Source organism: Sebastes fasciatus, chromosome 14 (genome assembly GCF_043250625.1).
Source record: "Sebastes fasciatus isolate fSebFas1 chromosome 14, fSebFas1.pri, whole genome shotgun sequence".
Lineage (NCBI taxonomy): Eukaryota > Metazoa > Chordata > Actinopteri > Perciformes > Sebastidae > Sebastes > Sebastes fasciatus.
In genome coordinates, this window is record NC_133808.1 from 8,761,041 (window position 1) to 8,787,466 (window position 26,426).

A 26,426-nucleotide genomic window follows, 5' to 3' on the forward strand; every position below is an offset into this window, starting at 1 on the left:
TTAGTCTTTATAGGTTGGACTGTGGGTCAGACAGAACAAGACATTTGACATCGTCACCTTGGTCTGTGGGAAATTATTACGGTTAATCGATTAATTGGAGAATAATTGAAGTTGGAAGAACTCACCCCTCCTTGGGGAAACTCTGGCTGATCTCTACTTGGTGGTGACTCATCACCTCAGCAGTTTTTGCATTGAACACCTGTGGAGAAATTGAATTCATAAGAGACCAAGAACAGAAGTAAAACAAAGGATACAAGGGTGGGCTTGTGAAAAAAAACTCAAGACAACACATGATTTGGCATAGCACAGCACTGGAATAGTGAGGGGAACTTTTATTTTTTCCAGTGATATATTACGACACAGTGGTGAGTGATAGAAAGACGAGGCAGAGAGCGAGGAGCTGATGATTATTATTGGCTGGATTTTATCCTGCCACCACATAGCAGGCACAGTGCCTGGCATGGACGTCACTCCAATGAAAGAATGGCTTCCTATTACAGAGGGGGGGATTTAACACAAGGCAGCAGTTAGTTACTGTAACCTACAGAAGTCAGCATTTCTTCTAATTAGGTAATAGGATCAACCTCTGTGTAGCACTACCCTCCTGTGAGCACGGCAGAACAATTCAGCTGCAGACAATACTCACATTGCTACGTTTTACGAGCAACATACCACACAAGGAAACACTGGGACGCATTAACCTTGAAGAACATATGACCCACAAGCAGTTTCCAACCACATTTGCAACCTCGAACTCTTTAAACTTTATGATCTTCTCACAGCTGCCAAGACTAGACAGAGGCACAGATACAAACAGGCTGCAGCTGACCCCTTTGACACTCAAAGGAAAGAGGTATCATTCCGTTGAAGTCACGCAGTTGGACAGCAAACAGGAACACCGTATGACTGGGCCTGATGTCACTCTGAGCCCAAAATTGCACCACAAATATTCAAAGTCTACAAATCTGACGCATGCAAACTAGGTAAATCAACTTGAATCATACAATAATAAAGTGTTGCCTGACAATTACATGTTATGCTAAAACCAAGGTCAAGATTGTCTTAATGACACTACCAAATCTCTCTATATAAAAAGGTCAGGGAAGGCTAATGAATTTGCCGTCAATCTACAGCAGAAAAAAGCTTGCAGGATGCAGGAGTCAAGGCTCAGTTATGTTGAGGATGTATTTCAACACTGCCAAGGGCTTAATCATTACCATCTATGACTATAGAGACGAGTTCGCTTATCGTCATTTGGGTCCCGCGATGAACCTCACAAACAACCCTCCGGGTTTAAGTTTAACTTTCTGTGCTTGTCAACTGATCAGCATTCAGTCAGCGACCTCACAAAGGGTTCGAGGCCCCTTTGGAAAGAACTGGTAACTAATTAAGAAAACATCCAGAGCAATGTACCGGTTTACTGTGGACATCCATCATTTTTGACCACATAAGTTTGAGATATATATTCCCCAGCATAATGAAAAAGGCTGGGTTACAAATGTAAAATGTGCATTTGTGTATTTCTCAACAGATCATGGTTCTAAATGTGTTTTTTTCTCGGATGCATTGCTCACAAACAGCAAATCTTTAAGAGGGTGTGAGATAATAATTGTTCTCTAGGAGTAGTACTTATAAGACCTGTATTAAAGACCTGGCAATAAATTACGTAAAAGCAGCTAGTGTTTTAAATTTAGAATCAGACCAAACAACGACTCCCTTGTGATTTCACAGAAATGTTCAGTGTCCAGATCTACTGAGGCATCCTGTCCATCTCTTCTTTGAAAATCTAACAGCAAGTTGAACTTTTTATCTCCACAGAGCTCCAAACTGCTGTATTCATGTGCCAGGTCTGAATCTTCCAGCTGACCTACTTGAGGAAGCCCAATTTTATCCACAATGTATCACTCAACAGGACTCATTGTGCTCAACGGTGAAAACAAAGTAACAAGAGGAGAAATCTGATGGCAAATGTAATGTCTGCAGTATTCACACAGACAAAACTAGGAATGGGATGAGTCTCTCTGTTGGTGAGTTAGTTAGTTAGTTCACTTTAAAAGGGGTCATGAACTTCAATTTCAATGTGCAATTCTCCTAATGCAAAGAGCCAAACTGACTCACTAAATTAGTTTTTACACAACAATGCTGTACTTACCACATAGTGCAAAACACTATCACATGCTCAGCCCTCTGAATACTGCCATCTCATAGTAGCACATCCTTATTACTATGCATATAAATCAATTCAACACATTGGTTTGGAAACATTACCGAGGTGACCAACATTTCTACGTAGTTGCTTATTACTTCACCATCACTGCAATGCATTTCTTACTAACAGTGAATTGTGGCATTTCATATTTTCCGGCACACAAGCATTTTGTCTTGTGTGGATGTAGAATGTACTGTGTACTATTTTACAGTTGCACTACATTTCTGCAACATCATCTTAAATAGGCTACTTGCACTGTTTTTCTTATTGCTATTCGTATTAGCTTTGAGAAAGCGACTATTGCAGACTGTTTTGCTGCAAATTAGTTGACAGTATCATTTGGCAATGGCCAATATGTGTCATAACGTAATAATGAATGACATTAAATTTAGCTTTAAAATTAGAAAGTTTGCTCTGGTGGGCGGTGCTTGGTATTTCCTCAACTGATCTCAACATGGCTGCCGGGTCAGAAACTTTCCCATTTACAACTAAACAGTACACTACAAGATGTTTCTGAAAACATTTGTGGCCAGCAATAGGCATTACAGTAACAGAATATTGATTAATATTTGATCAGCGCTGCATTGACCGTTGGGTCGGAGTTCACGAGTAATTGACAGCTGCCTCCGTTGAATGAACAGCCAATAGGAACGCTCTCTCTCTGAAATGACCTGTGATTGGTCAAAATCTTCCGTCATGGCTAGATTTTCTAAACCCTGAAAACAGAGGCATAAGGAGGAGCAGAAGTCTAGTTTCCTCTCAGAACACTTGAATTTTATGGAATTTTTGCCCAATGATGCCAAAAACATTCTGCTTACCCTCCCTCTTCCACTTCAGTGGCAGTAGGCAGTATATTTTTGGCATCATTGGGCACAAATTCCATAATAACCTTTCAACATATTGTATTTCAAGGGTTCTGAGAGAAAACTAGACTCCTGCACCTCCTCATGGCTCTGTTTTCAGGCTTTAAAATCACAGGTCATTTCAGAGAGAGAGCGTTCCTATTGGCTGTGCTCTGGTTGGTAGGCGGTGCTTGGTATTTCCTCAGCTGATCTCAACATGGCTGCGGGGTCACAAACTTTCTCATTTTACAGATAAACAGTACAATACTAGATGTTTCTGTAAACATTTGAGCTGAGAATTTTTTTTCAGGTTACCTGTCTCATGTACTACTGTCAGGATATATCGACCTGTTTTAGAAAAATAACTTTTTTTTAATAATATTTTCTCTAATCTCGCCTACTCCAGCTTTAAAGTTACAAGTTGTATTTTTCAGTCGAAGGCTTCGTTATTTGTTGTCAACTATGTGCTCATACAAACCAGCAAATACCGAAGGAAAGTAAAACAGAAGTTGTATATCAGTACAGACACTGGCTCTGTGTGAACTGTATGTAAACATTTAGATAACTATCACGTGCCACTCACCAGAAACCTCGTGGAGCTCGTGCCCTGGTCGATCGCAGCAACCAGTGGATCCATGGTAACGTCCTGGTAACGGTACTTTCTCTAGTGACGGTTATAAAACTCTCAAAGCAAAGAAGTTAAACTCGATCAGCTGTTGATCTGAGGCTCGCTGAGAGAGCTTCACTTGAACAGCAGCCGAGACTCCTCTGAAGAGAGGGGGGACGTTACGTAGGTAGGTCGACCAACAGGACGGACAGAGAGACAGTCCCTCTGGATCATCACATGGATCTTGAGGAGGACACAGGGACACACCGGTGTGTCCCTGTGACCGGCCCGTGCTGAGGACTGATTGGCTCGTCAGAAGGCGTCGGCCCCGCTCTGTCCAATCAGGGTTAGAGGCACGTCATCACTGTTATTGTTTTACAGTGACCCATAGAGACCCTCTAGTGGTTACATCAGGGATGAACGGAGCCCCCTAGGAGAACATTTTTATTAACTCGTTCCCTCGGGTTACTTCATAGAGCACTTCCTCCAATCAGTCCTGACTGTCCACATTGCTGATGTACGGAGCCTCCTAGATGATGTACTTTGATAAAGTTGGAAAGATATTGACAGATTCAAACTTCCTGGATCAATAACTCATAACAGAAACGTTGTTAAAACACAAACAACATCTCTTTCTAACCGTAGTAAGGTAGACAACGAGCTACAACCTCATTTTAATCAACACATAACACATAATGTTGGTCTCTATGTGCAGCTGGCTGAGAGAGGAGAGGTCAGGGACCGTCTACAAAATGCAACGCCGAAAAGAGAAACATATTCAATAACTTCAGTATTATACAGTGTAGTACCACCAAAATAACTTCACACATCAATGATCTCCTCATAGTTGTACTACAAGATTTAGTTTGGAAAAAAATATTATTTTGCATAATTCTTTTGAATTTTTAATCAGAAGAATATTCAATAACTTCAGTATTATGCAGTGTAGTACCACCACAATCACTTCACACATCAATGGTCTCTTCCTGATTATACTTATTAAACTAATTAAGACATTTTGATGGAACTACACTTTATAAAAGTGAAGTTATTGAATATTTTTCCCATTAAAAATTCATCAAAATAATGCCAGTGAGGGAGATGCCGCCCCATACCATGACACTGCCCCCACCAAAAGCTGTTACTCAATCGGCGCAACAATCAGCATAGCGTTCTCCACGTCGTCTCCATACTTTCACCCTGCCATCCAACTTTCGCAGACAGAACCTGGACTCATCACTGAACATGACATTCCCCCACATGTTCAGGTTACATTGTCTGTGTTGTCGACACCAGTGCAGACGGGCCTGACGGTGAAGGGCAGTCATTGCAGGCTTCCTGGTAGCCTTATGAGAATACACTGTTTACCATTGGCAGAGCATTTTGGCACATTTTTCTTGGGCGCTACCCACATAATCAGCTGTGCTGCTCATACCACAAATGCATGATCCTTACAAGTTGGACATCATTGTGAAGGTAAATAAACAGGCTTTCCAACGATGTAAAATACAATGACCATTAGCATTGTAACAACAGAGAAATAATCCACCAAACACAAGTTTCCGAACTTTCTTTTCCCAGTTTTATATTATACTGTACTATACTGTACAGGACGGTTGTTCTATTTTGTTTATGATATTCTTCTGTACTTGTTGCTTTATACATTTTAATATAAAGCACTTGTTGAAATGTGGCGTATAAAACAAATTGCCTCATCTTCCCCTTTTTTTAGACTCAAACAGGACAGGTGCTGGTGGGAGAGTTGAGAGCTTTACTGTCAAACATGTTGTCTCCTCTCACTGAGCTGACATCAGAGGTGCTGGGGCCGTATCATCCTCAACAAAGTCACTGGTGAGAAATAACAGGACTCTGGTGGGTTCTGTTGTAAGTAACATGATTGTAGTGTCCATGGATTTGTACATTTCCTGTCCAACTTTTTAAATGACGGGAGTTATTGTTCAATCCTACAGAGTTCCTCGTATCAGAATTGCAAGCGAGTTTTGTCAGGAATATGAAAATGATGCTGACAAAGACAGAAGGACGGGATGAGATGCAGGCAGAATGGATATTACTGCTGCATGTCCTGGACATGGACACCTCCTCTCAATTTACAGATGTGCTGAGTGAGGTAAGTCTGATATAAGAGAGACTGAGAAGAACTCTATGGATTTTTTAATTTGAATGCAGGTGGAATCAAAGCTTACCGTGTGGAGACATGACAAACCCGCTTCTGAACACCAGCCTCAGCTCAGAGCAGTGGGTATGTTGCTCTGGCTGTTACCAGTTCATTACACATCATCATGTAACTCTTACATGAGCTTTAACTTAACAATTCAACCATTTTTTTCTTATCTGTTTCTCAGGTGCAAGTTAAAAAGATCAATCAAGTTCTGTCAGAGGACTATCAGTGTCGGCGACAAATGATGATCAAACGCTTTCCGGTTACACTTGAGTCATTTGCATGGGGAGAAAAACAAAAGGTAGGCATGTAAATCACTGCATCTGTTACAACTTACTCACTTTAGGAACAGTCATACCATAGGCTGTATATAAAGATGGACGACATGACAGCTCCCCAAAAGTGAAGCCAAAACATCTCCATTGCCCCCTGGTGGCTGGCTGCAATATAGGTCATAAATCCCGTCCTCTCCATGTTAGTGGATAGAACATGGGCCAAACTAAAAAGTCAAAGTACACGTCAAATAAATTTCTCCCAAATATGGTTTCTGTCATTTTAGGTAGTTCTTGGCACCACAGTGTCTCACTAGTGCTGTCCAGGGTGCTGATTCTGGGTCTGCCAGGGATGTGACACCCATCCTGTCAGTTAAGTTGGACGAGAGTTATAGAATTTGTAGAATTTAAGTGAGGGTGATACTGACTTTAACACATTAACTCGTACATTTATCTTTATGGTTTGAATACAAGGAATAGGTTTAGTGTGTATAGGCTACTGCTTACAACAGTAACAGTGGATGACGCTGGAAAGGTCGCCTGAGAAACAGCAGTCCATACCACATAGAGACATAAAGTGTAACACAACTTTCTACATACTGTTTGTACTGTACCTCATCCAAAACAAATACAAGTATGAGAAGACCATACAGAGGTTTGGAGTACTTTGCCAGGTGTTTATCTTTCTGTCAGTGTGTCTGTGGACAGATTATGTGACCACGATAAAGTCACAACCGTGCAATATGTAGTTACGAAACTTTACAGGTGTGTAGTTGAGATCAAAATGAAGGTTGAGTTCAAAGATGGGTGTGGTCTGAGCAAGGGCGCTGGAAGTAGGAAGTGAGGTAGGGGCCATTACCCCCTCCACTTTACGCCCCTGGCCCAATTTGGCGTAGTGGCTGGTGTGATTCCATCACAAGATGGTCTCTAGTGTGTTTTATTACCTGATACTGATGCAATGTAACCAATCCAACAGTATAAACAGTTTATTTATTCCGAAACAAACAGTGGAGATTTTAAAAGAAATGCATTTTTGTCAAGACTTCCTCGTCAACAGTGAAATAATGCCATACTTTGGATGTGTGACCTAAAATGCCGAACTGTTCATATCTATAATCCATGAATCATTTGTCACACATTTTCTTTTGCAATATAATTTTTTTTTTTTCTGTCATAAAATATAAGTCAGGCAAATTTGTTGTACCCTACTTTGGAAATACTTTTTAAAACTGTCTTACTGTTGAGAATTTGTATTGAACTCCTAAAAGTAAAAGTTAGGTTCCACCTCTTCACATGACATTTACTACTGCATACACCAAAACTACAACAAACACTGATTAGAACAGAACACCTGTGCATAGCCCAGTAAATAAACAAAAGTAAATTCAAATCAATCTATAATGATACAATCTTTAGATAAAATGCCCAAGAAAGGTGCTATCCAGTTCTCAGATGTGCCGTCCACTACAGGTCACTGTGTGTCTGTTTTCGAGGCTTCAGGCCCAGCGTCTGTGGTGCTGTCAGCTGTTCTCTGTGGGCCCGCGGTCGTCTCCTTCTTGGCTGCATTCTCACTCTGAGCCCGGATCTGTTTCTCCCGCTCCAGTGCTTTCTCCATCTCTGTGTAGTAATCAAGAGCCTTCCGTACCGGGTCGATAATGTGTTGCTGCAGAATGAATGAAGAATTGATCAAATTCCACCCCAAGTGAGCAAACTTTCCTTCAACCGTGTCCACTCTTCATATAGTAAGTCATTCCTTACGGTGAATGTTTTAAAATCAATTACCTCCAAGCAGGGGAAGAGGTTGGCCAGCTCGATGAAGAGAGGCAAAAGGACAAATCTGATGAAGCCTGTTTGAGATGAAGGCTTGGTTACTTTGTCCCGATCCATGAAGGGGGTGACTGGAAGACCCTCTAACTTCTCCACATCACTCTGAGGGCAGATAGACGACACAGTTGGAATTAATGGGGATACACGTAGCAGGGCTGGCTTGTGTTACATGGGATTTTGTCATTTATTTTAATTGCCCCTGAATCTAAAAGCTTCAGGTTCTGCCTTTACAAGATTTTGAATTAGAACAACACATACATTTAATTGACCAAGAAGGTCAGATTATGTGAGGCAAAATGTAAAAAAAATCCTCTATAGTTGTGAAACTAATATCCGGGTGTTGTCACAGTCTTTACATACAGTAGGACTCAGTTACCTGGTTGAAAAATTCCTGCAGAAGGCAGTCCAACCAGGGCTCAGCCACCTCCATGGGCCGTGCCTCGTTGGAGATGTCGCTCACTTTGATCAGAATCATCATCAGCTGCACACAACAGGACAAAAATCAGATAGTATACAGCTACACATAAAGCATGAGAGAAACACAGAGGTATAGAGTTTAACCACTGTCAGCTTTGGCCAGTGTTTGAATTATGATGGGGCCTCAAAGAGACTGAGGTCCACTGAAAGCAAAAACAGTTTGGGGGTGTCACAAAAAAGTTTTAAAGCTAGGGTTGGTAATGTAATGTTAGTGTACTGTTTAGTTGTAAAATGAGAAAGTTTGTGACCCGGCAGCCATGTTGAGATCTGTTGAGGAAATACCAAGCACCGCCCACCAGCCGGAGTAAACGTTCTCATTTTACAGCTAAACAGTATACTACAAGATGTTTCTGAAAACATTTGATGAGAGAAATAGGCATTACAGTAACAGAATATTGATTCATATTTGATCAGCGCTGACTAGTTTGACCATTTGATCGGAGTTTGTGAGCGATTGACAGCTGCCTCCGTTGAATGAACAGCCAATAGGAACGCTCTCTCTCTGAAATGGCCCGTGATTGGCCAAAGTCTCCCGTCACAGGCTAGATTTTCTAAAGTCTGAAAACAGAGCCATGAGGAGGTGCAGAAGTCTAGTTTTCTCTCAGAACACTTGAACTACAATATGCTGAAAGGTTATTATGGAATTTTTGCCAAATGATGCCAAAAACATTTCGCCTACTGCAGGTTTAATGCATGCTTTTCCATCTAGCAATCTAAATTATTTCAATGCTTTTGCTTATTCTGCCTAATCAGACCAAATAAATTTGGTGACATCATGTTAGTCCAGCATACAGAAACATGCAGATTACAAGTAGTAATCATCAGTGTGCCTTCTTACCACCTCTCTGTGGTCCTTGTTGGTGAAGTCAAACGCTGGCAGGATGGACTTGAACTTGTTGAGAATCTCATTGTGTCTCGTCATGTCAGTGGCCAGAATGCATCTGCAATTACGACATAATAAAAAGCATACGCTGTTGTGCTATCATGACTGAACCACATGAGAAAATGTACATGCTGAGATAATCAGAAAGATGATCTCACTTGATGATCCCTTCCCTTATCCGTTTGTATTGATCCATGGACAAATTTCTGAAGATGTTGCTCTCTGTCTAGAAAACAGAAAACCCTCTGTTCATTGCCGCTGCGTAGTTGACAGGCTCCATGTTATGGTGATAGCCCCTGGCCTTGTACAGGTTTAATTCAAATCCTTAAACTAAAATGTATGTTTCATGGCAGCTTGTACAGAAAGATTTGAACAAACAGCGGGTTGTCATCCTTACCTTCTCCAGTATCTCAAAAGCTATAGCACAGTGGTGGTTCTCCAGTGGAGAGATGTCATTGTAGCGGAGAGCAAGTTCAGTCCGAGCATTGATCTGAAAGAAATACAGTTGATGCTGAAGCAGTTCTGTGTGCTTTGGTGCTATAGCCTCAAGGGACAACAGCAGGAAACGGGATAAAAATGTCTAAGTTATATTTACACAACTTGAGAATTCAGTGTTTTTAAATTAAAATGAGATGAATAAAATTATATAAGGTGTTGGAAAATAGGACTGACAGCAAAAAGGTCAAATACAACAGGACGTAAACACTGTGAGGGTATATAATGTGCTGGTGTCAGATGCTGTATGTAAGGTAAACAAGTACCAGTATACAGTATATTAGCTGATATAATTGACCAATTATTGTGGCTCAGCAAGGAAACACTGTCTGTGGAAGCTCAAAGAGGGGGATTTCATATACCTGATAGGCGTTGTTGTATCCTGTGTGGTCGAGGTCGTGGCAGACCGCAGAGGTCAACATGATCAGCAGGTCGACGCTGTCCATCTTACTCTTCAGGTCAGTCAGCCAGATCAAACCATACATCTGCTCAAGAGATTAATAATAAGTACACAATGGGGACTAGAGATGTTGTCATGTGTGGGAAAAGAAGGCTGCAATGTACTCTTAAAGATTGAAGCAGCAGGCAGGAACGCTCTCTCTGAAATTACCTGTGATTGGCCAAAGTCTCCCGTCACAGGCTAGATTGTTTAAAGCCTGAAAACAGAGCCATGAGGAGGTGCAGAAGTCTAGTTTTCTCTCGGAACACTTGATTTACAATATGCTGAAAGGTTTTTACGGACTTTTTGCCCAATGATGCCAACAAATTGTTGCCTACTGCAGCTTTAAACTTCTACATGTTGAACAAAAACAATGAGCTTAACGCAGCTAAAAAGCCTAAAGAATGGAGGAGTTAGGTACTAATTCTCTGTGATTTTGTTCATATAAGCCAACACTTTTATATTACACAGAGGCTTCTGATTTAATGATATCAAATATATTGATTAATGCAGGTTTATAGAATGAATCCTCAATGCATCAGCTATAATTTAATCCACCAGGTGTCCTCCTTCATGGATTGTGTTGAGATAACCGACAGAGCAGTCCACTGATTTGAGTCACCTCTCCCTCCCTTATGGCCAGATGTCCTTCACCAATTAATCATCAAGGTGATGGCATAATTGCACAATTTCATGATTACACACACACAATTGGGCTTTCTATGTTTTGCCCTGATAAAAAGGTCACTCTGACACACACGCACACTCACCATCTGGGTAACACAAAAGCAGTGCTTGAAGTTGTGGAAAGGGATGTTGTTGTATCTGCGATAGACCTCAAACAGGAACTGTTGCAGCACTTCAGGCTCAATGTTGAAGACCGCTATGAAATCTAAATCTGTGTACATGACCTGCAGGAGCACCATGATCTCTGCGTCCTCCCACTGCCTGTGTGCACAGACACACACACACAAAATACACTATGGGAGAACAACTCCAGTTCAACTTTCTTTTAGACTTATATCTACAAATATGCGAATACTAATGCTGATGATAAAAAACAACAAAACATAAGCAATATTGAGCCTCACACTGTGTATTTATAAACCAAAAAAATTCTGTTTGAAAACACTTGCAATGAAGCATAAGTCTTTGTGTGTGTGTATATATATATCTATATATATATATATGCACTTTTACCTTGAATAATATATATAATGTAATATAATAATATATTATATATATTATTATATTACATTATATATATTATTCAAGGTAAAAGTGCATATATATATATGTATAGATATATATATATATATCTATACATATATATATATATATGCACTTTTACCTTGAATAATATATATAATATAATATAATAATATATTGTATATATTGTATATATATATCTCTATATATATAGAGAGATATATATATACAAATATATACAAAAATGCATTTACTTCTCTAACGTTTGCTAAAAAACAGTGCCCAGCTTTTTTTAGAAAATTGCTGAGCCGTTTAAAAAAAATAATTATATATTTTTGGAATATCATTTTTTAAAGATTATGTGTTGAGCGGGAATGGAATGGCTTGGGGCTGAGTGCCACAGACAGGGTGGGGAAGTCATAAGTGTTGAAATACAGATAAACACATTATCGTTTTTTTCATGGGATTTGTCAAAAATGTAGAATAATGCCTCTACGCCCACATAGCAGGAAGCAAAGAAAAGCATTTGTTATCAGGGTTTCAAAGGATTCCTAATTTATTATGATTATGTGACGCTCCAAGCTTCAGTTCTCATTCTGTAGCCTGTGCATAAACGCATATCTATCCACCGCCACCATTGTGGGTTTGCTTTAAAAGCTTTCGGACAAATGAAATGATGACCGAGCCTTACTGAATTCAGCATGCACTTCCTCCCCATGAAGCCCACTTCAAACATGGTTTGTTGATTAAGCCTTTTAACAAAGACCTTTTGATTTGTGAGCCCTCTGCAGGCCTATTCATATTGAGATGAGTGTGTCGATCAGAAGAAATGGGTGACGTCTCCCATCCTCTTCAGAAGTGCATCAGAGGTGCTTGTTTGGCACGACTGTCACTAGCCGACGTCTGCCTCACTGTCTGTTCACTGAGGAAACAGGTGCACTGTTTGTTTGTTTGCTTGTTTGTTTGTTTGTGATCATACACAAGGCACAAAGACACCCAGCACATCATGGTGATGAACATTGATGCTGCAGGTGACATTAAAACATTTCCAGATTCATACTGGCCAAGTCGAAACGTACCAGTTATCAAAGGTTGGGGTCTTTAAGTACTGCCTCACTTCCACTGAGACCTCCAGGGAGCTGTAAAGGTGACAACATAAGCATTAAAGGGGACATATCATGTTCATTTCCAGGTTCATACTTGTATTTTGGGTATCTACTAGAACATGTTTACATACTTTAATGTTCAAAAGACAAAACATAATTTTTCTCCTACTGTACTCCTACCTTTTTTCAGTAGGGAGATATTTTAGCTAAAAATGTCAAATGAATTTACGTTCATTTTGTTTTTGTTTTTTAACCAGGCAATATCGTTTCAGTTTAGTTTTAGTATTTCTTAAAGAATATCTTTTTTATTTAGTTTCAGTTTATATACAATATTTTTCACTGCTTATTATCTTTTTCGTTTAATGATTTACAGTTTAGTATAATAACCCTCGTGGGTTGGTAGGCACTCCAGATACCCAAATGTATGTGCACATGCACTGAAAAAGGGATTTTTTCACGATATGTCCCCTTCAGTGATTACTAGATATTAAAACATTTAATATATGGAGGAGTTTTGCATGTGAACGTGCCTCATTTGAAGAAACTTTTCCCGTACATGGTCACACTCCTTCCTGGTTTTATGCAGGGTTCTCTTGTGGTAGAATGGGGAGGGCTTGTGTGTTCCCTCTGACAGGTCTTTAAACAATCCCAGCCAGCTCAGATGCTCCACACTCTGAAAATAAATCCAGTCAGCAGAGGCTGGAGGTTGGAGCAGAACATCGTTCATCACATCAAATCCCCAGATTGACCCTTCAACAAATAGGCAATTACACATGATCTGAAAATAGCTGGCTGCTAATGCTGGAAATGAGGTTGAGGTTGAGGTCGTTGAATTTTCATATTAAAGCTTCAGTGGGTAGAAGAGGGTCAGAGCTGATCTGGAGCCTGCTGTCTCTGAGCAGCTGTCAATCACTCGCAAACTCCGATCAAACGGTCAAACTAGGCAGCGCTGATCAAATATGAATCAATATTCTGTTACTATAATGCTTATTGCTCACCTCAAATGTTTTCAGAAACATCTTGTGGTGTACTGTTTAGCTGTAAAATTAGAAAGTTTGTGACCCGGCAGCCATGTTGAGATCAGTTGAGGAAATACCAAGCACCGCCCACCAGCCAGAGCACAGCCAATAGGAACGCTCAGTAGGAACGCTCTCTCTCTGAAATGACCTGTGATTGGCCAAAGTCTCCCGTCACAGGCTATATGATTTAAAGCCTGAAAACAGAGCCATGAGGAGGTGCAGACGTCTAGTTTTCTCTCAGAACACTTGAATTACAATATGACGAAAGGTTATTATGGAATTTTTCTCCAATGATGCCAAAAACGTTCTGCCTTCTGAAGCTTTAATAACTTCCATGTCGTTTTCCCCGAGTAGCTTTAAAGCCATAGAGTACTTTGTCTGTACCTCTAGTTTCTGCCGGAAGGAATCCACCTGTTTCTTCATCTCATACACAACTGCAGGAGTCTCACTGGCCTCGATCAGGATTTTCTTCTCCAGGCCCTGCAGTCTGAGATCACACACACCACACAGTCATCTAGATCTTTGCTCTGTGTTGTTCAGCGTATCAAAGTTTTGCCCCTGTTCAAAGTATAATGCACCCAAATGCCAGATCTCTGACCTTATTTCCCACTCTGCCTACCTTTTCTCCATAGAGGAGAGGTCAAATCCTAGTGCACCAGCAAGCTCCGCACCTGAAATGACAAGAAAAGAGGGAGACTGTCTGTCAACAACTTTTAAATAAGCCCAAGCACTGCGATTCCCATGGTGCAAAATTAAAGATACCTAACGGTTCACTGTTGCAGTCGGCGGCCACCACCTCCAGCTTGTAGCAGGAGTTTGGGGCGTTGGGCTCCAGACTCGGGGAGATGTTGATGATGTTGCCTTTGGGGTTGTACAGCTTCAGGATGTCATGGGGTCCTGCCTCGGCTGCAGAGCGGAACAGATCTGAAAAGGACGGTGAGCCCTTCATTTCACACCATGCCCTGAGAAATTATTTGCTGCTATAGGGATGCCCATGGGGTGTGGTTGGAAAGCCCTGTAAGCACGTCCACCAATCGGAAGGTCAGTTTTTGATTCCCTACTCCTCCAGCCCCTGAAGGCTTTGCCATCGGTATATGAATGAGTGTTTAGATCCTGATGGGCAGGTTGGCACCTTGCATGGCCGCCTCTGCCAATCGGTGTGTGAATGTGTGTGTGATGGGTGAATGCTGACATGTAGTGTAAGGCGTTTTGAGTGGTTGAGTGACTAGAAAGACACTATATAAGTGCAAGTCCATTTACCATTTATCAGTTGTTAATGAATAATTCACTAAAGCCTTATAGATCAATTATTTAATTATCAATTATAATTATAACAAAAACAACATTTGTTGTGCAAAATCCCTTTGACTAATGAGACCGTGTGAGCATTTATTATACATTATTTGCATTATTACCAGATATAAAGGACAAACATATAGACCAAAGTGAATTTTCATAACAGCCCAAAAGAATGTTCTTGATAATGGCTTATTACTGATCTATAAGCATTTGTAAATGATTGATTGACATTAATAAAAGCATTTAGTTACAGCTTTTGAGCCCTTTATAAAGTGTGCCTGAGAAAATGGTACCACTTTTATATAGACTGCCACAGAGGCATGCGCACTCAAATAACAAACAACTCCTTGCTCATTAACATTATATATGAGATCTTCAATAACGTTTTTTTTTTTGCCTTCCTCGCCTTTTCAAACATTAAGAACATGTGAAGCCAGTTGCTAGACAAAGCCCCCGACCTGTGAGACCAGTGAGGAGCTGTCAGTGGCAGCTGTATCGCTGTCTGTAGCTCAGACAACCTCACAACACTTAAACAGTTTTTCCATCTGCTTGTGTAATGACTGACTGTGCATTTGATCCAATAAGACTTACTTGATATCAAGATTGTTTTCTTGTTTGGTTTACAAAAAAAAAGCTGTTAGAAAGCTGTCATTGAATCTGTTAATAAGCTACACAACTAAATAATATATCAGATATTCACATTATATTTACCTTCTTCCAATAGAATCATGGTAAACATGGGAGAAGTTTGTCAAATGTACATTATGATAAAAATGGATCATGTCACAGATGTCACAGATATTAATTTTCATACACTATAATTGCACATGTGGATACATGCATATGCATATGCACTCAGACATACCTTAAATGCTTTACTGATATAAATAAGTGAACTTTAAATAGTGCTCCTACCTTTGACATCCTGTGAAGGGCAATCCACGGAGAACTCAGCCTGCTCTGGTTTCCCATTCACTGTGAAATAGATGATTTTTGTTGCCATGTCATGAGTTCAGAGCCACTGATGTTGCTGTGTGCACTACTGATCTCTATCTGATGTGTGTCTCGCCTCATTATTTTACGGGTAAACACTCCACCCCCTTGTTTTTACTTTCTCCTCCTCCTCTTCTGATCCTCCATCCCTTTCCTTCTTTTGTCCTGTAACATTATTCCAGTCGACACATAAGAAGTAGGCTAATTAATTGTGTGAATGCTGTGCAGCAGCATTGTTATTCAAATTAACCTCCAGGTTTTTGTTTTTTCTTAGTGTATGTGTGTGTTTATTCTTGTATTTGTTATTTGTCTGATCTTTTTGATGGAAATCCATTTCCAGTATTTGAAAAAAAAAAAATCCACTATACAATTAAGTCTCATTAATAAGTGGGTTTTTAAAATCATAATTATGAATATTATCTAATGATTATGACACAATATCTTATAGTTGTTTGCTATTAATTCATACTCACGAGATGGTATATTATAATAATTATTATTGTATATATATATATATATATATATATATATATATTATAGTTTTACTTATTAGAGATAATAAGTCAAGAAGATCGCATTAAACATGTCCCATTATCTAATAGTGAGATACTGTATCTCAGATATATAGTCAAGAAATATTTCAATGAAACACATAAAATGAAAAAAAGAAATGAAATTCAAAGGCTATATAGCCTACATGTTATGAATTACAATACCTTGGGGACATATATAAATTGTGCATTGTGCAAATATTTTAATGGGAATATAGGCAATACAGTCCCATACATAGAGGAAATCATAAATCATAATTACGAGATACTATTTTATAATTAGGGAATGAGTCATAGAAGATCACTTAATAATTAAAATTCTTAAAGCTTCAGTAGGCAGAAGGTTTTTGGCATCGTTGGACATAATAACCTTTCAGCATATTGTAATTCAAGTGTTCTGAGAGAAAACTAGACTTCTGCCACTCATTATGGCTCTGTTTTCAGTCTTTAAAACATCATATCAGAGAGAGAGCGTTCCCATTGAGCGTTCCTATTGGCTGTGCTCCGGCTGGTGGGCGGTGCTTGATATTTCTTCAAACTGAAGTAGGCGATATTGGAGCAAATATGATTTAAAAAAAGTTATTTTTATAAACGGTCGCTATATCGTGACAGTAGTACATGAAACAGGTAACCTCATGTGACAAAATCATGTGCCTCTGTGTCCTTTGATGTCCTCCGGTGCTCCTAACGGCATCTGCAAGATTTCACTTACCGGAGGAAAACAACCAATCAGAGCTGATCTGAGGTCTGCTGTCCAGCTGCCGTCTATGAGAGCCGGCTGTCAATCACTCGCGAACTCCAACCAAAAGGTCAAACTAGGCAGCGCTGATCAAATATGACTCAATATACTGTTACTGTAATGACTATTTCTCGCCTCAAATGTTTTCAGAATCATCTTGTAGTGTACTGTTTAAGCTGTAAAATTAGAAAGTTTGTAACGCTGCCGCCATTGTAAAATCTGGTGATGACCAGAGCACAGTCAATAGGAACGCTCTCTCTGAGTGAAATGACCTGTGATTGGTCAAAGTCTCCCGTCACGGGATAGATTTTCTAAAACCTGAAAACAGAGCCATGAGGAGGTGCAGAAGTCTAGTTTTCTCTCAGAACACTTGAATTACAATATGACGAAAGGTTATTATGGAATTTTTGCCCATTGATGCCAAAACTATACTGCCTATACTGCCACTTTAAGTAGCCCTGTGGTTTTGTGTCAAGTGGCAGAAAAGGGCTTCCACACGTTATCTGTATGGGAGCCCTTTGATGGTGTAATTCTCCAGACCTGTAGGTGGCGCTGTTTCCAGCTCACCACTGTAGAGGTCACAGTCAGACCTTCCCTCCGCATCTCTCTGGCTGGCAGCACCACATGGTCAACCGGATGAAGAAGCCAGCGTGGTTCGTAGATGCATCGTAGTTGACTGACGGCGTGTTTTCATTCTGCACTATATGTCTCGTATCATTAATTAAATCCAAAATGACTGAAAGTAAAGCAGAAACGGCTCCCAAGCCGGCCAAACAGCTGCTGGCTCTGAACCCAAAACAAGAGTCCGAGTTCAAGAAGAAGATGCAGGAGGCGAAGAAGAACACAGCCAGCAAGGTATAGTAGGTCCACATCAAACCAGCGTGAAACCAGCGTGAAGCCGTAACACGAGGCTGCTGTTGTTTAGGTTATTCAACAGTATATATTCCTACTTACAAAGGGTAACACAGTGTTGCACATTATTCCGTAACCCGTCTGTTTGTGTTACCTAAATATACACGTTAGCTCCGGTGACTGCAGGCCCTTCTGTACCCGGGTCTAGTAACGTCAGTGTTGAACTTCGTAGCCACATAATGTATCCACATAATAGTCTGGTAATTAAAAATGTTGGCTCTATCATAGTGTTTTTATTCGACAGGGTGACAGACTTTGCTACAGGCCCAAAGCACAAACAGGCCATGAAGCGTGACTCGTGTCTGTCTGATGCTAAGCTAACCAGGGATAAGAGCTGTATATGATCTCTGGGTGGAAGTCCTCTACCTTGCATAGGATGCACTTTAATTAAGTGTAACCATGCCTATGTGTTGTCCCTGTCAAATAAACTAATACATAAATAAAATACATTTAATGATATTTTCTTTGTTGATACAAAATGCATTATTGTGCATTTAAAGATCTTTATACATTACATAATAAGTAATATTAAACTAATGTATAACAATTATAGCACAAATAGTAACCAAAATACAGTTGGTGTAATAATATTATAATTGTTATAATAATAATATAATAATATAATGTAATTGTCCTAGGAACCAAACTATTCATAATTATATTCATAATCTTTTTGTTTGCTGCTTGCCTAAATAATCTAGGTATAAATTAAATTAAAAAATATACATATATTTATATTCGGGGAGGACAATAATGCCCTTTTTTTTTTTACTGCAGACATTACAGCTGCAGTGGGTAGAAATGGAGCAAATGTGATTACAAAAAGTTATTTTTGGTTGAAGTCTTCACAGCCTAGAGTTTGTAAGGCCTGAAAACAGCCATGAGGAGGTGCAGGAGTCTAGTTATCTAGCCATGTGGAGATCAGTTGAGAAAATACCCAGCACCGCCCACCAGCCAGAGCACAGCCAATAGGAACGCTCTCTCTCTGTAATGACCTGTGATTGGCTAAAGTCTCACGTCACGGGCTAGATTTGTTTAAAGCCTGAAAACAGAGCCATGAGGAGGTGCAGAAGTCAAGCTATCTCTCAGAGCACTTGAATTATGCTGAAAGGTTATGGAATTTTTGCACAATAATGCCAAAAATAGTCTGCCTTCTGCCACGTTAAAGCAAGCACAGGTGTTACTGGTGACATGAATGTTGGCCCCAGTAAGTCAGGACAGTGTGAGAGAAGCAGCTTAATGGAACTCAGCCATCATTCATTTTATTATTTACACCTGTGACATGACAAAAATGTCTACAATGGAAAAAGACCTGTCTCGTTCTGTGTACGTGAAATGTATCCATTAAAACACACCCAGTATCATTTAGAAGTAGCCCATATCTGCTTATATCTTAGTTGAACTGTGCAATAATAAAATACATGCATAACTGATTCCTGCTTGACATCACACAATGTACAAGTGTTAATTCATTTTCTATGTAACTCTGTCCTCTTGTTTTATTGTAATTTTATTATTTATTTATTTTTTACAGGGGGGGCGTTTGGCCCCTGGAGTGGTTTACGTCAGTCACCTTCCACATGGGCTGTTTGAACCTCAGCTCAAATCTTACTTCGAACAGTTTGGGAAAGTCCTGAGGCTGCGGCTGTCCAGGAGTAAAAAGGTAACACAGATGAAATACACAAATGTGTCTGACACATCTATAACCCTACAAAGCCTAATTCAGTTGACTTCCACCAGAGAGTAAATGTGTTCTCATGAGATTGGAAAAAAAAAAATGCCATCTTCAGTTTCTAACTTTGCTGTTAGGACATTTTAGATAATGCAGTTGTCCCATCAGTTTGACTGGACATTGTAGGAATGATCCTGCTTGAAATTTGGCTCAGTCTGAAAATGATCTCAGATGTATCAGTGGTCTGAAGTCAGATAACTGAGCCTAAAGTGTTGCGGCGCGTTAAGCTTATCACCTGCTCACCCATTGGCAGAGCGATAAAACCCATGTGCCTACAAAAGCACAAGGACAACTAGAGGACAACTAAAATAATCTACAGTATGAAAGCATTCAATGGAAATGCATTTAAAATGGAAGTCAGATTGTCATTAATCAAATGCACACGTGTGATGTGAAACTATTTAATATAATATTTTTTCTGTTTGTCATTGTCTCAGACAGGTGGCAGCAAAGGCTATGCATTTGTAGAGTTTGAATGTGATGAAGTAGCCAGAATTGTTGCAGAGACCATGAACAATTACCTCATGGGAGAGAGACTCATCAAATGTAAGTATTGGTCACATACAAGTTAATTACCAGCATGTTAAACATGGGTTAAATCGGATAAGAAATGGTCTAGTAGATCCTGTCAGTGCCATGATACTAGAATGGGACCTGTCTTGATTTATAGTGATAGTACATTTTTAAGATCTATTTACAAAATGATCACAGTAAAGATATTATTTTATGCCTATTTTTCACACTTTTGTCAGATAATGATTTACTCACTGTAAATGTAAAGCAAAAAATGCAACATCAACCCCTCTTGCTGTTTAACAGGTAACGTGATTCCACCAGAGAATGTGCATCAGAAGCTGTTTGTCGGCTAACTTTGCTGTTAGGACATTTTAGATAATGCAGTTGTCCCATCAGTTTGTCTGGACATTGTAGGAATGATCCTGCTTGAAACTTGGCTCAGTCTGAAAATGATCTCAGATGTTACAGTGGTCTGAAGTCAGATAACTGAGCCTAAAGTGTTGCGGCGCGTTAAGCTTATCACCTGCTCACCCATTGGCAGAGCGATAAAACCCATGTGCCTACAAAAGCACAAGGACAACTAGAGGATAAGAAATGGTCTAGTAGATCCTGTCAGTGCCATGATACTAGAATGGGACCTGTCTTGATTTATAGTGTTAGTACATTTTTAAGATCTATTTACAAAATGATCACAGTAAAGATATTATTTTATGCCTATTTTTCACACTTTTGTCAGACAATGATTTACTCACTGTAAATGTAAAGCAAAAATGCTACATCATCTCCTCTTGCTGTTTATCAGGTAACGTGATTCCACCAGAGAGTGTGCATCAGAAGCTGTTTGTCGGCTCCCAAAGAGGATTTAAGAAACCCACCCTTCCTGCTGTTGCACGCTACAACAGGACGCACACAGAAGAGCAGGTCACCAAGATGAAGGGCAAACTCCTGCGGAAAGAAGCAAAGCTCCGCAAGAGACTCGCAGCGCACGGCATCGACTACGACTTCCCTGGATTTGTAAGTGTTTTGAGATTGAGATAGGAACTTAAAAAAAAAGAAAAAGTCATCCCTAGAATGAAAACAGTCAACCTTAGAAATGCACTTTGCCCTTGGGAACTTCACATTAACAAAATAAGTAGATGTTTACACTGCTCTTTATACTCTCCGGTTCACAATTACTTGGATTACATATGAATTGATTTCGTGCTGACCATCTTGAAAAAAAGTCAAATTCGTGTCTATGTACACGAATCAATATAATACATTTCGTGACTATTTCACGAACTGCTTTGCGACTGGGCTGAAATGTCATGTGAGCTGTGATAATTGGCATCCTCTTACGATCAAAACATGGTGTTCAACATTGTAGAGCTACTCTGCTATTATCTATACTTTCTTTTGGTGGCATCATGTTAACCTTTTGTGTTCTCTTTGCTTTTCCAGGCTGCCCAGGTGCCTCAGAAGAAAAAGTCCTCCGATTCCCTGGATGAGTCTACATGTAGTAATGTAAGGCCAACACTAATGTTCTATTTAGCTTTGGCACAGACTGAAAATGACCCCTGGTGTACCAGTGATCTGGGGTCAGATTTACTGTGCCTACAGTACTGTGGTGCGTTAAGCTTATTGCAAGCGTCTTTTGGTGGCTGCGCGATAAAACCCATGTACCAACATACTGTATTAATTCATGTGAAGATTAAAGCTGCAAAGATTCAAGGGAAAAACTTTGAACTAAACAAATCCAGAATGAGCATGTGTGACTAATGAGCTCCTCTCCTCCAATTTCAGGACACACTAATCGGTACCCCCTCAGTCCTGGAGAGGAGGAAGTCCACGGCCGCTGACAGCGACGGAGATGATGAAATTATCATTAAGATGCCACCTGTAGAGAAAGATGAAGAGTGCTCCTCAGAGGAGGAGGAGGGAGACGGTGACAATGATGACTCGGAGAGTGAAGAACCCGCTGAAGAGGACGCGGAGTGAAAGTCCTCACTGTTTTTTTGTGGACTTGGTTCTATGGCTGTCACGAGTACTACATGAGCATACATCAGAAATCACAGTGCGTCTTTCAGTATGTGGAAATCACATTACATTTGAGAAAGATGCTTGTATGAAAGTTTCCACCATAATTGTGGGTATTACATTAGTTAGTACCAAGGATGGTGCTCATCTGTGAGCCGGATTTATGGGCAACAGTTGTGACTGGACTTCTTTGACAATGGCAAATGTGCAGTTCAGTCTTGAAGCAGGCTGTTTTCTTTTGTCATACAGGGCCATAATGTTGATGCAAAACAGACCGTAACATTTTTTTGTTTGTTGCTTTATGCACACTTGTCTGAAAGTGTGGTTAAATTTGTACAATGTAAACTATAATTTTTAACAATAAATGATGTGAGAATATACTCTTGAGCAGTCCTTTTGTGCCTGTTATTTTTCAGATACACATCTTTTTTTATGGGAGACATTTTGACATCACAGTAGGAAAGGCGTCTGTAAATGCAATAAATGATGGCTGAATTCCAGTTGACCGCTTCCGTTTCAGGGTCCTGGTATCGGGCATGTTGACTAACTCACACTATCATGGCTTAATGGGTCACTTGAATAGAACAGAGCCATTGTTAATGTCATTTGTAACACCTGTGCTTTTCCTGCTCTGATGATTGTAATGTGTGCTGTGAAAAAGATCCGTCAGTGACACAATCTGCGTTCCAGTACCCATATACCATACTAAATTATTAAGTATGTCAAATGCAGTGTGCCAAAAATACTGGCATGTCCTACTGCATCTGGTCGTATTTTGTAGTATGCAAGCCAGCATGCTTTTCTGGCTATTACGACCCACAATCCTCTGCAGCAGATATATGAGCCAGAGGGTCAAAGTTCAAGGTGCAATGTTATGACAAAGTAGTATGTCCCAGTTGTATGCATACTTCATACAATAGTACATACTTGTAAGGGCAGCTGCAGTATGTACTAAAAGTAAAAGTATGCAATGTAGCCTATATGAAATTCTGCAATGATAACAATGTAGTTTTGCATTTCTCCACAACCAAATGGAACGTATTGGCTTAAGTCCTTATGGATTTATATTGACTGATACTGTATATTAATGCTTCACATTAATAGGTAATAAAAGTAGTCACCCTCTTTATCACCAGGAACAGTAAACTAGGTGACACAAATAGTTTGACTCTTAGGCCTTTTTACAAAGTAGAGACTGAGACATTGATACAATATTGTCAGATAAACTAGGTACGTAATCAATCAGTCAATCAATCAAACTTTATTTATATTCGAATAAATCGAATGCACTTCAAAGTGCTTTACAAGCAACAAAATGTCAATGATCAACAGTTACTCAAAGTAGTAAAATGTTGATAAAACATGAGTGAAATATAGTATAAAATAGTATACATAAATCATGTTCCTCTGTGTCCTCTGGTGTCCTCCAGTGCTCCTAATGGCATCTGCAAGAATTCACAGACCGGAGGAAAACAACCAGTCAGTGCCGTCCAGCTGCCGTCTATGAGAGCCGGCTGTCAATCACTCGCAAACTCCGGTTAAACGGTCAAAAACTAGGTAGCGCTGATCAAATATGAATCAATATTCTGTTACTGTAACGCCTATTTCTCTCCTCAAATGTTTTCAGTATCATCTTGTAGTGTACTGTTTAGCTGTATAATGAGAAAGTTTGTGACCCGGCAGCCATGTTGAGATCAGTTGAGGAAATACCAAGCATCGCCCACCAGCCGGAGCACAGCCAATAGGAACACTCAATAGGAACGCTCACTCTGAAATGACCTGTGATTGGCCCAAGTCTCCTGTCACAGGCTAGATGTTTTAAAGGTCCCATATCGTGTTCATTTTCAGGTTCATACTTGTATTTTGTGTTTCTACTAGAACATGTTTATATGCTGTAATGTTAAAAAAAACCTTTATTTTCCTCGTACTGTCTGCTTAAATATACCTGTATTTACCCTCTGTCTGAAACGCGTCGTTTTAGTGCATTTCAATGGAACTACAACGGAATTGTGTTGCTAGGCAACAGCTTGGGTCCATGTTTACTTTCTGTCAACTGATGTTATTCACATCCACTGCAACAGGAAATAAACTGGGACGCATTTAGAATGTTTACGTTTAAAACCGTGAAATGATCTAAATATTGTATATTTGTGACATCACAAATGGACAGAAATCCTAACGGCTTGTTTCAAACGTACAATTTCTGAATACGGGCTGTGTGTATTTCTCCGTATATTGAGCGTTTTGATAGTTTAACAGTATTTATAAAGCACTTAAACCTGCTTTATAATATAAAAGACAATCTGAAAATCTCACTTTTTACAATATGGGACCTTTAAAGCCTGAAAACAGAGCCATGAGGAGGTGCAGAAGTCTAGTTTTCTCTCAGAACACTTGACTTTCAATATGCTGAAAGGTTATTATGGATTTTTTTTGCCAATGATGCCAAAAACGTTCTACCTACTGCAGCTTTAAAATCCTCACTTTTATCAATTCAATTCAATTCAATTCAATTTGCTTTATTGGCATGACTGTTAGGTGAACAATATTGCCAAAGCGTCAATTCAATAATAAATAAAAATAAAAAAAGAACAAAATAAAAACAAAAACATATATATACACATATATACAATTCATTAAGCAAATTGCAATATGTAGATATTTAAAAAGAACATGCAGGTAAATGGAAGAAAACAATAAAGAAGTTATTAATGTTTGTTGTGTCAATAAAACAAATAAACAAATAAAAAAAACAATTAATAACAATGTATTGCAATATCAAAGGATAAATGTAAAAAAAAAAAAACATGAAGTAGAGGAGTAAATAAAAGGCAGAGTGTGTGTTACATCTAATATGTGTTGTTGTTGTGGTTGTTGTTGTTGTGGTCGTATCTTTCTGTATGCAACAGTTTGAGTCAAAACATTTGGTGGAAACTCCCATTGCACTGTGCACAAATCACAGACCCCCATGTGTCCAGTAGATGTCGCTAGATGTCGAGTTATACACACTGACATTTCTTTTTTTTTGCATTGCCATGCGACAGTTTTCCAAGTGCCAACATCATCCCTGGATCCAGTGCGCATGCGCAGGACGATCCCATTCTTGTCCTGCAGGCAGCATTCCGGGTGGAGAGAGAGAGAGAGAGAGTGGAGAGAAAGAGAAAGACAGACGAGATCTGAAGCCGTAGAGACTGTCTATTTACACCAAGAAATACGAGCTGTTTGTCCACAACCAGCCGCGGCGTTTACAGCAGGATATGGTGAGTAGGAGAATGAATGTTGGAGGTAACACCTCCTCGCCTCTTCTCTTTGTGTTGCTGCTGCTGTCTGTCTGTCTGTGGACTGACGGCTCATTGAAAGGAAGCAGGGCTTCGCTAGAGGCTAGCTGTAGCCTTTATTCACCTAAACACACCTTACTCTAGTCTGGTACAGTTGGCCAGCTGGTTTAGAGAGAAACAAAGAAGAGGAATGTTTTATGGCCACGAGGGTAAATTACAGGGGGAGCTTTTTGTTTCGTGTTAGCAGCAGTTTATCTGGAAGCTGTCAGGGCGTCCTACAGCAGGCACAATGCTACTAGCAGAGCAGTGATGGTCAGACAGGCTGAGAGCTAGCAGAGATCAGCTAACAGCAGAGATCTCTCTCTCTGTCTCTCTCTTTCTGTCCATCTCTCCCTCCCTCTCTCTCTGTCTCTCTCTTTCTCTCTCTGTCTCTCTCTCTTTCTCTCTCTCTTTCTCTCTGTCTCTCTCTCTCTCTCTCTTTCTCTCTCTCTCTCTTTCTCTCTCTCTTTCTGTCCATCTCTCTCTGTCTCTGTCTCTCTCTTTCTCTCTCTGTCTCTCTCTCTTTCTCTTTCTCTTTCTCTGTCTCTCTCTCTCTCTTTCTCTCTCTCCTCTCTCTCTCTCTCTCCCTTCCTGTGTGTGTGGCAAGTATAATTGACACCAAGCTGATCTATGTGAGCAGGATGGATGAGCAGCTTATTGGTGGCTTGTCAAAGGTGAGAGTGAGTCTTTTGTAAATTGAACAACGAGGATGGACAAATTAGAAGCATTTTTAGGGTTGTAAAAATCATATAACAATGATAACAAATTGAAATGTAAATGACATCAT

At 39.8% G+C, this 26,426-nt stretch overlaps 4 protein-coding genes, 2 long non-coding RNA genes and 3 other non-coding genes across 59 annotated transcripts in view; 6 read left to right on the top strand and 3 right to left on the bottom strand.

Annotated features, from left to right (window-relative positions):
• LOC141782333 (glycerol kinase-like) overlaps nucleotides 1–3,948 on the bottom strand; it is a 22,409-nt gene extending 18,461 nt beyond the window's left edge. For 2 of the 3 annotated variants that reach the window (XR_012597099.1, XM_074658572.1), the window contains exons 1-2: nucleotides 3,635–3,946; nucleotides 126–199 (exon numbers count right to left, since the gene is read on the bottom strand). Coding sequence is in view for 2 of the 3 variants with exons in the window: in XM_074658572.1 (XP_074514673.1) it covers nucleotides 126–199; nucleotides 3,635–3,688 (128 nt within the window). In the remaining variant the exon portion in view is untranslated. Of the gene's footprint in view, nucleotides 1–125; nucleotides 200–3,634 lie in introns of all 3 variants that reach the window. The other variant, XM_074658571.1, reaches the window with a different exon arrangement.
• Nucleotides 1–26,426, bottom strand: part of LOC141782345 (uncharacterized) — a 221,876-nt gene that overhangs the window by 18,461 nt on the left and 176,989 nt on the right. The gene's annotated exons all lie outside the window — the stretch shown is intronic.
• LOC141782311 (uncharacterized) lies at nucleotides 5,224–6,388 on the top strand. The gene is made up of 3 exons (XR_012597097.1): nucleotides 5,224–5,509; nucleotides 5,629–5,786; nucleotides 5,846–6,388. It is a non-coding gene; the product is annotated as an uncharacterized LOC141782311 (long non-coding RNA).
• LOC141782310 (high affinity cGMP-specific 3',5'-cyclic phosphodiesterase 9A) lies at nucleotides 6,990–15,959 on the bottom strand. Of its 2 annotated transcripts, none has more exons than XM_074658488.1 (14): nucleotides 15,779–15,959; nucleotides 14,327–14,488; nucleotides 14,184–14,235; nucleotides 13,949–14,051; nucleotides 13,076–13,218; nucleotides 12,519–12,578; nucleotides 11,001–11,178; nucleotides 10,154–10,276; nucleotides 9,694–9,786; nucleotides 9,455–9,522; nucleotides 9,252–9,354; nucleotides 8,313–8,417; nucleotides 7,892–8,038; nucleotides 6,990–7,772 (listed from the first exon to the last, which is right to left on the bottom strand). In XM_074658488.1, exons 1-14 carry the CDS (start codon nucleotides 15,864–15,866, stop codon nucleotides 7,581–7,583), a joined length of 1,617 nt encoding a protein of 538 aa, XP_074514589.1. In that variant the 5' UTR covers nucleotides 15,867–15,959; the 3' UTR covers nucleotides 6,990–7,580. The 2 variants fall into 2 exon arrangements, with proteins under 2 accessions (XP_074514589.1, XP_074514590.1); XM_074658489.1 differs by having other exon boundaries at nucleotides 6,991–7,772; nucleotides 14,339–14,488; nucleotides 15,779–15,958.
• nifk (nucleolar protein interacting with the FHA domain of MKI67) lies at nucleotides 17,724–22,709 on the top strand. The gene is made up of 6 exons (XM_074658585.1): nucleotides 17,724–18,001; nucleotides 19,593–19,721; nucleotides 20,228–20,336; nucleotides 21,109–21,320; nucleotides 21,747–21,809; nucleotides 22,089–22,709. Exons 1-6 carry the CDS (start codon nucleotides 17,879–17,881, stop codon nucleotides 22,281–22,283), a joined length of 831 nt encoding a protein of 276 aa, XP_074514686.1. The 5' UTR covers nucleotides 17,724–17,878; the 3' UTR covers nucleotides 22,284–22,709.
• On the top strand, nucleotides 19,941–20,070 carry LOC141782934 (small nucleolar RNA ACA64). The gene has a single exon (XR_012597188.1). It is a non-coding gene; the product is annotated as a small nucleolar RNA ACA64 (small nucleolar RNA).
• On the top strand, nucleotides 20,745–20,874 carry LOC141782933 (small nucleolar RNA ACA64). The gene has a single exon (XR_012597187.1). It is a non-coding gene; the product is annotated as a small nucleolar RNA ACA64 (small nucleolar RNA).
• Nucleotides 21,845–21,976, top strand: LOC141782938 (small nucleolar RNA ACA64). Its single transcript, XR_012597192.1, has one exon. It is a non-coding gene; the product is annotated as a small nucleolar RNA ACA64 (small nucleolar RNA).
• Nucleotides 25,427–26,426, top strand: part of clasp1a (cytoplasmic linker associated protein 1a) — a 103,788-nt gene continuing 102,788 nt past the window's right edge. For all 48 annotated transcript variants that reach the window (XM_074658510.1, XM_074658511.1, XM_074658517.1 and 45 more), the window contains exon 1: nucleotides 25,427–25,582. The gene's annotated coding sequence lies outside the window, so the exon portion shown is untranslated. The remainder of the gene's footprint in view (nucleotides 25,583–26,426) is intronic.